Genomic DNA, 12,500 nt, shown 5'->3' on the forward strand with positions numbered 1-12,500 from the left:
TTCAGAAAGTTGAAATTGAGTTCAAAGCTAGGAAAATCCTCGACTTCACTTTGAAAAAACGCTCTGTTCGTTTCTGACTTTGCTGACAATGATAATGGTTTTAAAAACATGTTAAAACTGCATTTTTATGTTTCAATTCGCGTTGGCGAAAGTAAACAAAATGCACCAGTCCCGCGTACGGCCAGTGCAATATCGTGCAAATGCCTCGCTTTCATGTTCAAGTCCCGATTCCACGCTAAGTACCTCGCATCGATAGCCAATCAGAGTGCGCGAATTCTCTGAGCTATGCGTCTGGCTAATCAGTGCTGTAGGCTAACCGGAGCGCTATTCTTGGGCTATTAAATCAGTGCTATAGTAGGCTAACCGGAGCGCGCAATACTCGTTCTCAGTTGGTCGCATTTTTTTGAGTCGGGACGACCCGAGGAGCGTTGCTTGACGGGGATAAAAATGGCACGTTCTGATTGGTCCGATTGGACGAGAGCCAATCATATTCTTGGAAAACCACCACGTGACCAAATACTTCGCCTCGTTTATGGCTCTTTTTGGAGAAATGGCTGAGAAATCGACTTTAGAAAGATTCTTTTTAGAACGCTTCTTAATTACAGCGAAGAAAGATCTATATTTTATAGAAATTTCAAACTCCTTTCAGCACAGTAGGCAGTTTCAGAGAAGCAAGCTTTAGGGGATGTCATCACAAAATTAAGTTCTACAATCCTGCTCTCGCGTTAGATGTAAGTAAGCTTAAGTCTTATATATTTTGATCGTTTTATTGTGTACTGAATAATCTTGAACGCCTCAACGTGAATCGCTTTCGCCATTTTGTTGATGGTAAAAATTCGATTAGTCATGAGTTTACGTTTTTCATCGGAAATCGTTCTTTAGTACGCGCCGCAGTTTTCAAGTCTGGGAGTTTTCGAGATCGGAAACTTCAAAGGGATTTCCTTATTTGGTTGGCCACAAAAGGGCAACAAAATTGGGCATGCAAATCCAGGTGTGTGTTTCTCAAAAGTCCTGAAGACTTTTCGGTCCCGAAAAGCTATTTTATGTGCAAGCCATTTACCAACATATACCTTCAACTGTCTTTCGTTTTGAAAGCTAAGCAATAAAATCTTAAGTTGTCGAGAAACTGTGCATTGGTTTTCGGGCTCGGCTTCACCTCGGTGAACATTGAAGGTCTCGGGGAAACAAAACTCACTGTTTCCCTTGAGGCCAGTCATTAAGTGCTTATTAACGTATGGGTTCGATTCCTCGCCGGCGAACCATATTTGTGTGATCGTATGTTATTTCGTGTATTTATACGTTTATTTGTTGACCTCGGCCGACCAAAAACCGCCCAACCGGAAAGGGTCAGTTGACAGTTAACCACTTCATCACCCAGGCTGAAAAAATATTCGCGTGAAAGATTTCCCTTAACCTACCCCACTGAACAAAATTAACGGCTGATCAACATTTGATAACATAACTGACATTGGTCAGATTTTAACTACTATCTTGAAACGTTTGACAGTTGGCGTCAGCATGGAAGTGAGATTCGTACCGACTGCCTCCAGAGGTTTTCTTCTCTCGCCGCTCCGCGACTCGCTTTTGCCGCTTCGCGGCTCGATTAAGGAGAAAGAAAGAAAGAAAAACATTGTGGGTTCTCCAAATTATGTCCCACATAATTTATTATTAGGAACGAATGAGAACATTTTTTTCGTTATCCCTACAGGTCGACATAGACGTGTTGGAGGTGTTCAGTGTGGCAAAGGAAGTCTTTCAGCATCGTTTACACAGTCCAGGTGTCAGCCTTGAAGAGACGTTTGGTAAAGCTGTTCAAAGGGCATATCAACGCTGGTTAGAGTTCCTACATGTCCAGGATGACGTTTTACTTGAGATAAATCAAAAGCATCAAAAGAAACAGTGGGAGAATGAATTTCATTTTAATACATTTGTTGCAAAGAAAATATTACTTCCACTTTCTTCAGGTGGAACGTGTCTGGTCAATAGTGACCACCAGCCTGCTTTAAAAAAAAGTGGGGAACATGGAAAAGGGAAGTTACCTGTATTACTGCCAGAAGAATGTGGCTGGAAGGGACTGGGAATGGGTAAGAAAAATTTTGCTATTATCGAGTAATACAATAATTTTACGTGGATACCTTTTTAGCTTGAAATCCAAGGCATTGTAATCATGACGTAAAAACACTGGAAATGCCGTCACGAATGAGACATGACCTTGACACAACAACGTCAACACGAGCACCAGAAGTCGGGTCTAGACTACTATGCACGCCATCGCATCATTTGACGATGTGTTGTGTTTGCTAAATCTATCTATAAGGAGGTGCAACAAGACTGTCATGATTTCCAAGTTATTGTGAGCTCAGAAGCCTATACATGTTATAAGTGCTAAGCAGAAAGTGTTTATGGCATAAGCAAATACTACACAGTCTCTAAACTTGACACTAAACTATGCCTAAGGTCGCAGACTTTGACCGGAGACGCACGATGGACAAACACAACGGGAGGTTCAAGTCCGCCAAGACTGAAGCTCTGGAAGTGACTATTTTGTTGACCATTTCTTATAGATGTTCTTCACTTTTTCGCAGCACCGGTCTTTCCCCTCACTCTTGAGTATATGGGACAGCACGGTGTCCTCTTTGAAATGCTGCACAACTGTAGAGCGCGGTGGCATCTTGGGAAGCGGACGAAAAAGTATTCAATGGCCTGAGAGGAGTTGGACAGGTGTTCCACTGCCGCCTTGAACCAGATATGAAGGTTGCGACTTTACTCCCCTCCTCGTCAACGTTATCCTCAAAGTGCTTCAGCTGTCAGACCTGATTTGTTTGGTACCGCAGGAAGTCGGAGATCTTTTTGGCTTTAGCGTGCTGTACCGCATACTTCCTCAGGTGGCTGTCCTCGCGCATTTTTGCTCTTACTTCGTGTTTTGTGAGAAGTCGGCCAGCTTCAATCTCTTCTCTAAAGACACTATCAATGACCACTTTGTCAGCCGCGTCGAGCTGTGTCTTGGGACATTTCTCAGAGCCAGTAAGACCATAAATAACATGCTTTCCAGGAAGTCCCAGCCCCTCTACAAGGGGGAGGTCATCGTCGCTCTCCGACACTCTCCGAACTGCCAGTTGTTGGCCGTAACGCTGCACTTTTGCTGGGCTTTTGGTCATCAGCGGCACTTTGGCATTCCTCTGTTGGCACGGCCTCGTCGATGATGTTTCGCATAAGGGCATGGGCAGCGCTGGCTCGCTTGGTGTTTACTTTCAGCACATAGTTTTTATCCGCGGTGGACTCTTTGTGCTTTATATGCGAATTGATGGTTCTTTTTTTTCGTTGGTGACATTTCGGCGGCGCTTGAAGAAAATAACTTGCGGATTTTGGTGGCCGTGACCGTCACGTCATGTCGCATGCCTGCCCTTCTAAAAGCCTTTCCAACGCGTCGGCCGATGGTTCCTTTCCGGAAGCCGTGCCCATCATCCTTTATGAATACATAATCTACGCCACTGGCGACGAAACAGGGACGAAGGTGCCTCACGTAAAGCTTTATGTAAGCATACAGGCGCTCATCCATAACAATCACCGCTGGACCTTGATGTCGAGTGGTCTTGTGCTCATCGACAATTAATGTCCAACGCCTCTTAGACTCGGTAAATTCCGCCTGCTCAAAACGTACAATTTTCGCGTTCTCCAACGGCCCCGGTCTTGATCCGTTTTCGTACATCGCCGTCACTAAAAGGTAATCTCTTACACAAATAAACTCATTCTTGGTGAGGAGGCGATGGTTTATTGCCTCGCCCAAAAGCTTAATGGCGGTCTTTTCCAGCTGAGATCCCTCGAACTGCCTGATATCCTCCGCATTGATCTTAGTGATGCTGTCATTTACTTTCCTGGTGGTCGTCTGGTTGGCCGTTCTTCTATGGATTGTAGCGCGGCAGTCCGGCAAACGAGTGTTTAAGCGGATGATGGCTTCCTTGTCATCTTCAGTGAGCAGGCCCTTCTGATAAAACAAATTTTTATGGATGAACGTAATGAAAAGCTCGAGACTTCTTATGTAAACTTTAAGGGTGCTGCCCGTCAACTCTTTGTTGGTCAGTTTGGGGCCAGCGAACTTGTCCCAAAAGTCTAACCCGTCATTCCTCACAAGGCAACTCAGATCGTCTCTTTGAGGGTCGATGGTGTCCAGGATGATATTCACTTGCCGCGTCTGTATTAAGGCTTGCTCTTCCGAGTGGCACCCTCCTTCGACAAGCATAAGGTACCTGAAGAAGGTGGAAACAAAGTGCCCCCTTGTGGTTGCATCCCTGTCCTTAAGTTGCCGATAGAAATCCGCCCACTTCATGCCGCCTTCAGGCTGAGGCTCCGCTTTATCGCCATAATCATCAGTAGATTCTTCGAGGGAGTCATCAGAATCATCATCATATTTTACCTCAGCTGAGATTTGGCTGCTGGTATCTGACTCCACCTCTACTTTCCTTTCTCTGGGGGTTTGGGGCACGGTTCCTCGGACGACGATGCTGCCTGGTTGTCGTTGCTGCTGCTCTTCTTGACGACTAGTTTTGTTAATTACAAATTATGATCTAAAATCTACATAAATTATAAACCAAAGACTATACTTGAGTTTGCTAACGACTACCACTTAGCATGTACAGGCAAAAAAAATTCAATAATATTTCCACCGCGACATTTAAGACAGATTACTTTAAAGAAACAAATTATCGCAATCAAAAACGTTAAAAACTCTATTCAAATAAAGCGACTAAAACGAGTCAATAGATTGATTCCTTAAATTCCCTTGGTAAGCTGTTCCATATTAAGATTCAACTAAAGAAATTTTCACGGAAAACATTTGAACGAGAAAGATTTGTCTTAAAATGCAACCCTGAGCACGCACGGCGCGTTTGACCTTCAAGGAAAAAGAGAAATAATATTTGAACTCCCGAGGTAGTTCTATATGCCCGTAAAAGCGTTCATAAAAGAAAATTAGGTCAAGATACTCTAGCCAGTAATTTGGTGGCAATAACTTAGTTTGACTAAGCGATCCCCACAGGATAAATAACAATTCCTTAACATCAAACGCGTAGCTCTCCTCTGAATGTTTTCAACCAGGAGTAAGTTGCCGATGACTGATTGCGGTTCCCAAAACTGAGAGCAAAAACAAATGTGTGGGCGCACTAAGGAACAGTGAAGTCGCAAAAGCGCAACACTTCCAACATACCTGCGTAGTTGCTTTCAAGACAGCCTAGCATCTTTAATATTTGCTTTAGCGACAATCATTACTATGCGAGCCTTCCAAGAGGTGTCATTTCAAATCACAATACCTAGATCCCTTTCGGATATGACAACCTCTACATTAATACCACTATAAGGACGAACTGGGCTAAGGCGCTTCCTAGATATACGCAAGTTACTGCAAATATAATTCTCAAGCTCATTAATAATTCGTAAGGTTATTAGATAATCGGAGTGCCCCATTTTGGTCAAGTGCATGTTTCTCATACCCAATAAAACTACAGATCAAGAAAGGCCCGAGTTAAAAAACTGATCAGAAGACACTAATCAAGACAAAATCAAATGACGAACTCAGCTGGAATATTGCTACATCGAAAAAGCTAACCAAAAAGATCGCTTCTGGAATCGGTACCATGAAACGTGTTAGGCACCTGGTTCCTCAGACGACGACGTGAAATCACCAAATTTGAGGTTTTGACGACGATATAAGCATGCAACGTTAACAGAGAACCTGTCGTTCTCTATTTTCACTCTGCAACCGCTCGTACCAATTTACTTTCAGGATACTTCGCCCATATTGTAGGACGTGAACGAGACTAAATAATCGCGAAAGACTTATGATAGAACCATGTTATATTTCAGGGTGACGTTTTCGTCGACCGTCGTTAAGTTGAACTCCCCAACGCAAGCAACCAGGAGTGTCGGTCAGTGAATTGTGGCTGATCAGCTAACACTGAACTCTCTTTGGAGATTTTATTGCTGCTGTTCAAAGAACAGAAATGTTAAGAAAGGATTCTTGGAGGGATCCAGCACATGAACATAATAATTAACTTATGCTGATGTAGACGGCGAGCAGTCTACCTTTTGCTCCAAAATCATTGAAGCGAACCAGTACTTTCAAAATGGCTGAAGGTGCGAGTCGTAATATACCGCAGACGTTATGCAGAGGAACGCAAACCTTCTTGCTAAAATCCGTGCTGCACGTGCAGCACCATTATTCAAGAGGTAGTGTGGCGCAGTGGTTAGGGCGCTTGCCTCGAGATCCGGAGATCCTGGGTTTCTCAGCTGCACTTGTAAATAGCCAACTGGTTTGCCTCCGGCCAGTCGGGATTCTTAACAGTTGTTGTTGTTGCTGTTCTGTTCCGTCGTTTCGTTGTGTTTCATTGGCCCTGAAAAGCACCTATGGGGAGCGGTCAATTAAGAAACAAAGTAAATAAATATTTATGCTGCCTCTTTTAACCAATGATATTCTTGTTTTGTTATGTGGTCGGCAACCTGCACGACATTATTTCGATTTCGCGGCTCGGTAAATATCTGCTACTAGCCACCTCCACCCTTGTGATTGCTAATTATTAAAAAAATGAACCACGGATATCAGATTTCCTTCTTTTTCATTGGCTCGTCGGACACATACCTGCTGTACCTGTTAATATGGTCAAGGAACGCGTCAGCCATAAAGCGAGATGAAAACATTTTTCCCATTTTGTGCCACATAAAATCAACATAGAAGAGTTGTTGGAGTTTTTCATAAAACAATTATCCCAAAAGGGCTTGCTGGATATATAATGATTATATCGCGTCCTCGTAGAATAATTGTTAATCTGTTAATGATCATTCACAAAGCGCCAAGTGAATCAAATGTACGAGTGCTTTTAGTTACCTGATTCATTTGAAGGTTTTGGCAATTGAGAGACGTATCTGGAAATCACAAAGGCTGTTCTGTGGGAGTACTTCCGTCATTGCTTCCTGTTTGCAAGTCAAAGGAACGAAACTGACGAAAACGACATCTCATAAAAGTCAACTTTCTCAGCGGAGAGCAGATTAGTCGCGTGAGTTGAATCAGACCCATCCTGTATTCGTTATGAATGACGAAATAGATGCATGGGTTTATTGCACTGTTTGCATGTCCGACAAACAGACAATAAAACATTATAGTATCAGGGACATCGCAATGCACGTATTTCTCACTGAAGAAATTCAAGAAAAAGATTACGTGGTATGGCAGCCAACAAGCTGCGAAAAGGCTGACGATGATTATGAGCAGTTTCAGGAGTTTCTTTCTCGCTTGTGAATGAGGACGCTGTCCGCGGTGCATTTCGGTCGCAGCCTGTCCAGGAATACTGCGATGCCAAACTTTGAAGACTATGCAAGAATAAAGTACTGTTATGATTACCAGCGGTAGGGCGTAGAGCACTGTAAATTGGATGATGGTATAATCACTGCCGGTCATGCGAAGCGGCGGCCATTCTTCGTTGCAATAGAAATCACCATCGTATTCTATCATTTTGTTCGCGTAAAGCAGTGGAGAGCACATGAAGGCAGATATGATCCAAATGGGAACGATGACAAAGCGTGGCCGTTTCAGTAAAGTCACATGTTTCAAAGGAAACCGGACCACCAAGAATCGATCGACCGATATCACCGTTAGTGATAGTATTGAACTAGCGATGGATACATCTTGAATGTAGCCAACCAGCTTACATATCAGAGTTCCAATCAACCCTCCAACAATCACCGCATAACTGTTTGTCAGCTGGACTTTTAGTTTGTAAGGCATGTGAAAGACTGTTATCAGCAGATCTGCCACCGCCATGTTCACAATCAAGTAATGAGTTAAAGTTCGCATGTTACGATTTTTGCGTACAATCCACACGACCGTGCTGTTGCCGAACAAGGATACAAGCATTGCCACCACATACAGCGTCGTTCTTGTGTAACGTTTGACTTGTGTATATTCTTCCTCCTCAGGGCAGTCAAATGTAGGATCATCCCCACCGAATAAGCTCCCGTTGAGATCCATTATTGATCAAGTCTTCCAGACGGTCACATCTTGAACGATCTGGCATCAAAAGTTGACATTGTTATGTGCTTCTGCTCATTAATTAAACAGAAGCAAAAAGTAACCTTACTTTTCTTGATACCATTAAGAGAAAAGGAAAGAAAAAACTATTATTTGAAATGGGGACCGGGAAAAGGGGAATATCATGTTTAAGAAAAGGCGAATCACCAGAACGTATGGGGAATATTTAAAACCAGCAAATTCTAAAACTTTCGTTATAAAAATCTGCGATAAAATAGTTTTAAACATACTAAGGACTAAAAAGCTTTTTAAAAGTTTAAAAACGACGACATTTGGGCGCTACCTAACGTCATTGTGAAGTCAAATGAAAAAAAAAATGATTATAAATACTTGAGGCACATTTGTTACAAAAATGGATTACAAGTTAAACAAAAAGCTCAGCACAAACGGAATCTGCTTGAGTATTTAAAGAAGGCTTGAGGTTTCTAATGAGTAGCATGTCCAAAACCAAACAATCGATTTCTTTTGCTCAGCAATGCGAAGTGGTCTGCCAAAGATAATCTGCACTGCACAGATCACATGAAGCGAGGATACCTAAACTTCGAGCCAGGATTCGAGCTAGGATCCGAGCCGGGATTCGAGCTAGGACCCGAGCCAGGATTCCAGCCAGGATTCGAGCTAAGATGAGCTTTCTCCGCTATTTATTCTCGAATCTATCGGTTAGGTTAGGTCTCGAATCGGTTAGGTTAGGTCTAGTTAGGTTACTAGTCTAGTTTGGTCTAGTTAGGGTTAGGGTAGGTCTCGATTAGGTTAGGTTAGGTCTCGGTTAGGTCTCGAATCCTGGCTCGGATCCTACCTCGGATCCCGGCTCGGTTACGGTTAGGTTAGGGTTAGGGTTAGGGTTAGGGTTAGGGTTGGGTTTAGGGTTAGGGTTAGGGTTAGCATATCATCCTCTTTCCTTTGTCTTTGTCTCTTTCAAGCTGAATTTTATATATCGAAAGTGGCCTATTGCGTGAGAGCAAATTGACGTTTGGTTTTGGAAATGCCCTTCATTCGATTGATAGAAAACTCAAGCCTTCCTTAAATACTCAAGGATATTCCATTCGTGCTAAGCTTTTTGTTTAACTCTTAACATTATTTTATCTATTGTATCAATGTTTTCACAAGTAACTGTCAACTTTATTGTCAATTTTTCACTCGTGAATTTGCGCGGTCTGGAATCTTTATGAGACCTTATGAGATATAAGGCGAGATTGCTGCCATCATTTCGTTAGCGAACGGGACTTTGGGCGTGATGCCCAACGAGTTTGCCAAGCAGAAAGGTCTCTGATGAGTACCTTGGTCGGGATGAAACGAGCCTCGTAAGACTAACCACGAACAATGTATTTTCACAAGTAACTGTCAACTTTATAGTGTGTTTAGTATTTATAATCAATTTCCAATTTTTAGTACGAAGAACTGTTATGTTTAGAATGGGACATCATCCGTCAAGTATTACTAAGCAACAAAACATTTCCTGATCAAAAATTCCGGTGTTAGATGTCAATATTCCAAAGGGTCGGACACAATGTGATGCCTTACTTGACGCAAAAGAGGTTTAAAATTCTACAAATTCTTTGTTAGACCACGCATAGTGGTGGGTAAGTATCTCGAAATATTTCATCTAGGGGTAGGTGAGTCAAGTGGTCTCTTGAGACCAAACTGGGAAATGTCGCTGACCTACTCCCCTAAAGAAAATCTGTGGTCGATATCCGAAATCGTCGACGGCGAGAGAAGGGTAAGTCGCGTGTCCCGTTCTTAGCGGATCAGTCCGCCATTTTGATGTTACTTTGCTGTGGAAGTTCACATTGTACGGACAGACGTACGGGCTGCACAACAATTTTGTGAAAGGTAAAGAATTTTCGCTACGTCTGAAAGGGAAGTTTTGGTCTATTTTGTGGCATCTATTTTATCTGGAGGGAATCTACCTGCCTACTTTACAACAACAAGCACGTTTATGGCATTTAATTAAATTACTACATGAGTCATGGTTTATTCAAATGTGCCTTTGTCGCTTTTATTTTCCTTTGCTTTTAATATTGGCAAATGATGTTGAAGCAAATCCCGTTGATCAGCGCTCCGGACCAAGGCCACTTCCCTTTTTCATCGTACGTGCTCGTACGTGCAAGACTTTGCACTAACCGTTCGGTACAGCTCGTTACCTTTTTGAGTGAATAATGATGTTAGGATAGCGTCGAAACGTCGTCGTTTTTGAATTTTAAATGTTTAAAAAAATGTTATCGCAGTTTTTTTTTTTATTTTCAAAATCACTTCTTTTACGTTAAACCCGAAAATGGGGTTTCTTTAAATGGTTCAGTTTAAATAACAATAGATCCTTTGCATAAATGGCGCCCAAATTTGAATAACAATACTTGATACATCCTTAGCCTCACATTCATGAGAAAAATCCTTTGTCTTGAAACATAAAAACGAGGCTAAGGATGTATCAAGTATTGTTAATCAAATTTGGGCGCCATTTATGCAATGTGTCTATGAGCTATATGAGCTAAGGTGAATCAAAAGAAGATTTTACGTTGAAACGTCAAACTGTTAAATCAATCCTTTTTCGCGAGACAATGTAGCACAATATAAATAGAAAAAATAAATGAACCTCTACTGAAGTAACTACCTGACCCCTTTGCGGAGGGCAACACCAATAAGCACAAGCACAACGGTTTGCACGCCATCTTGAATCTTACTTGATCTTCGCCGACGTTACTGCGCTTGCGTATACCACTCATCCTTGTGCTTATCGCATAAGTGAGAACCAGGTTTTAAAGGAGTTCGACTGGCAGAAAGTTCTCCAAAGAAAATCGACTGAGGGTACAGAAAATTAATGAAAAACTGCAATCATCGAACTACCTCATTCTCTCTTTTGCCATTGGCAAATCAGTTGTGTTCAATGTAAGATAGTTTTGTATTTTAATTTCGTGCTCAGTCGTTACCTTGAAAATGTTGCGATTTCCTTCAACTGAAACAAGTACAGTACTAGGCAGCAACAGGAGCTCCCATACTTGGCCTAGGAATCAACCTTATCCGGAGTAGATATATTTATATAACGCCTCCCTTGGAACGTTCAGCACGCCAACTGTTGTAAAGGCCAATCTTCCTTCGGGGATCCACAACGTCCACTGTTGTAAAAGCCAATCAAAACAAAGCTGTCTCAGCATCAAGGGAAATATGATACTTTTCGCGGGAAAAAACTGTTCCAGGAGCCCATTACCCGGAACCTCCAGCTTCCATATTAACCCTCTGAGTCAACCCTGTCCCGTATCTTTCTATTTTTAGAAGCACCTCGCAGGGAAGCTTTACTGGGTGTTTTCACAATAGCCAATCATAAGAGACCTATGGTCAGCCATTTATTATGTCACTTACGTATGTGACGTATGTGAACCACTTCACGCATGTTCTCAGTCACATACGTCAAAATGTAGTAGTTGTCCGGGTAATGGGCTCCTGACTGTTCGTAAAAATAAATTTACTCGGGAAAAGGTTGACTCAAGGAATTAATGGAGATAGAGATTCCTGTTGATGAGCTCCTGGCAGCAACACGAAAGGGTGGGCAGGGATACGGAGGTGAGGGTATAGGTAACAGTGCACTCTAAGAACATAGAAATACATAATAGGAAGGTTAACCAAGAGTGAATTAGATGAGGTGGTTGATCTATCACTTTGGGGCCTTGCCCCAGCACAGTCACAAAGGGCCGCCAATTTTAACCAATCATAAGAAGGCATGTCACGCTTGACTGCTTCTGTCGTGTTTTTTTTCAGGTACATGACAACTGATTTTCGTGGGAACGGGTATTCTAAAAATAGACACATTTGTGACTATGCTGGGGGGGGGGGGGGGGGACACAAGACTTATCTTATTCACTCTTGGTTTAAACAAAGACAACGGCAACGTCAAAATAGATATTACTCCAAGTATAATTTAACGCCATGACGACTATTTCGCGATTATTCCATCTTGTTCACCTTGCAACTGCAACTGCAACTGCAACTGGATGCATGGGTACGAAAGGTTTCACGTTGTTGTTTTGTGGAGTACGGCAGAGAAATGCAAGAAAATTTATGCTGCACGTGTAGCAGGTAGTTATCCTTTCTTAAGCAATACTTGCTTTTTCAGTGGAGTTGTCATTGCCGTAACCGTCGTCTTTGCTTAAACTCCCTAATAATTTCAACACGACTTCCCATCAGAGCATTCTTGTTGCATGCAGACAAGTCTTGTCTCTCGAGACGAGAACTGCAAAGAAATGTATCAAAATATATAAAACGCACGTGGAGGGCGTTCAGAACTATTGTTTTTGCTAATTAGACTAAACGTATTGTTGTGTGGGGTTCTCGTAGCCGTCGTCGTCGTCGTTGCTTTTAAGGGCCCTAAATGATGCCATTGAACGACGGAAACGAATTAGGTAACATAAATAAGTGAAACAAAAAAGAACAT

The 12,500-nt window shown here is 42.4% G+C and overlaps 1 protein-coding gene across 2 annotated transcripts in view; it reads right to left on the minus strand.

Moving 5' to 3' along the window:
• Positions 1-6,001: 6,001 nt before the first annotated feature.
• LOC138007986 (neuropeptide SIFamide receptor-like) overlaps positions 6,002-12,500 on the minus strand; it is an 8,591-nt gene continuing 2,092 nt past the window's right edge. The window contains exons 2-4 of one of the 2 annotated variants that reach the window (XM_068855147.1): positions 11,002-11,187; positions 6,878-8,056; positions 6,002-6,397 (exon numbers count right to left, since the gene is read on the minus strand). In XM_068855147.1, coding sequence (XP_068711248.1) covers positions 6,923-8,017 — 1,095 coding nt within the window. In that variant the 5' untranslated portion in view covers positions 8,018-8,056; positions 11,002-11,187 and the 3' untranslated portion in view covers positions 6,002-6,397; positions 6,878-6,922. Of the gene's footprint in view, positions 8,057-11,001; positions 11,188-12,500 lie in introns of both variants that reach the window. The other variant, XM_068855146.1, reaches the window with a different exon arrangement.

This window comes from Montipora foliosa, chromosome 6 (genome assembly GCF_036669935.1).
Source record: "Montipora foliosa isolate CH-2021 chromosome 6, ASM3666993v2, whole genome shotgun sequence".
NCBI classification, from domain to species: Eukaryota; Metazoa; Cnidaria; class Anthozoa; order Scleractinia; family Acroporidae; genus Montipora; species Montipora foliosa.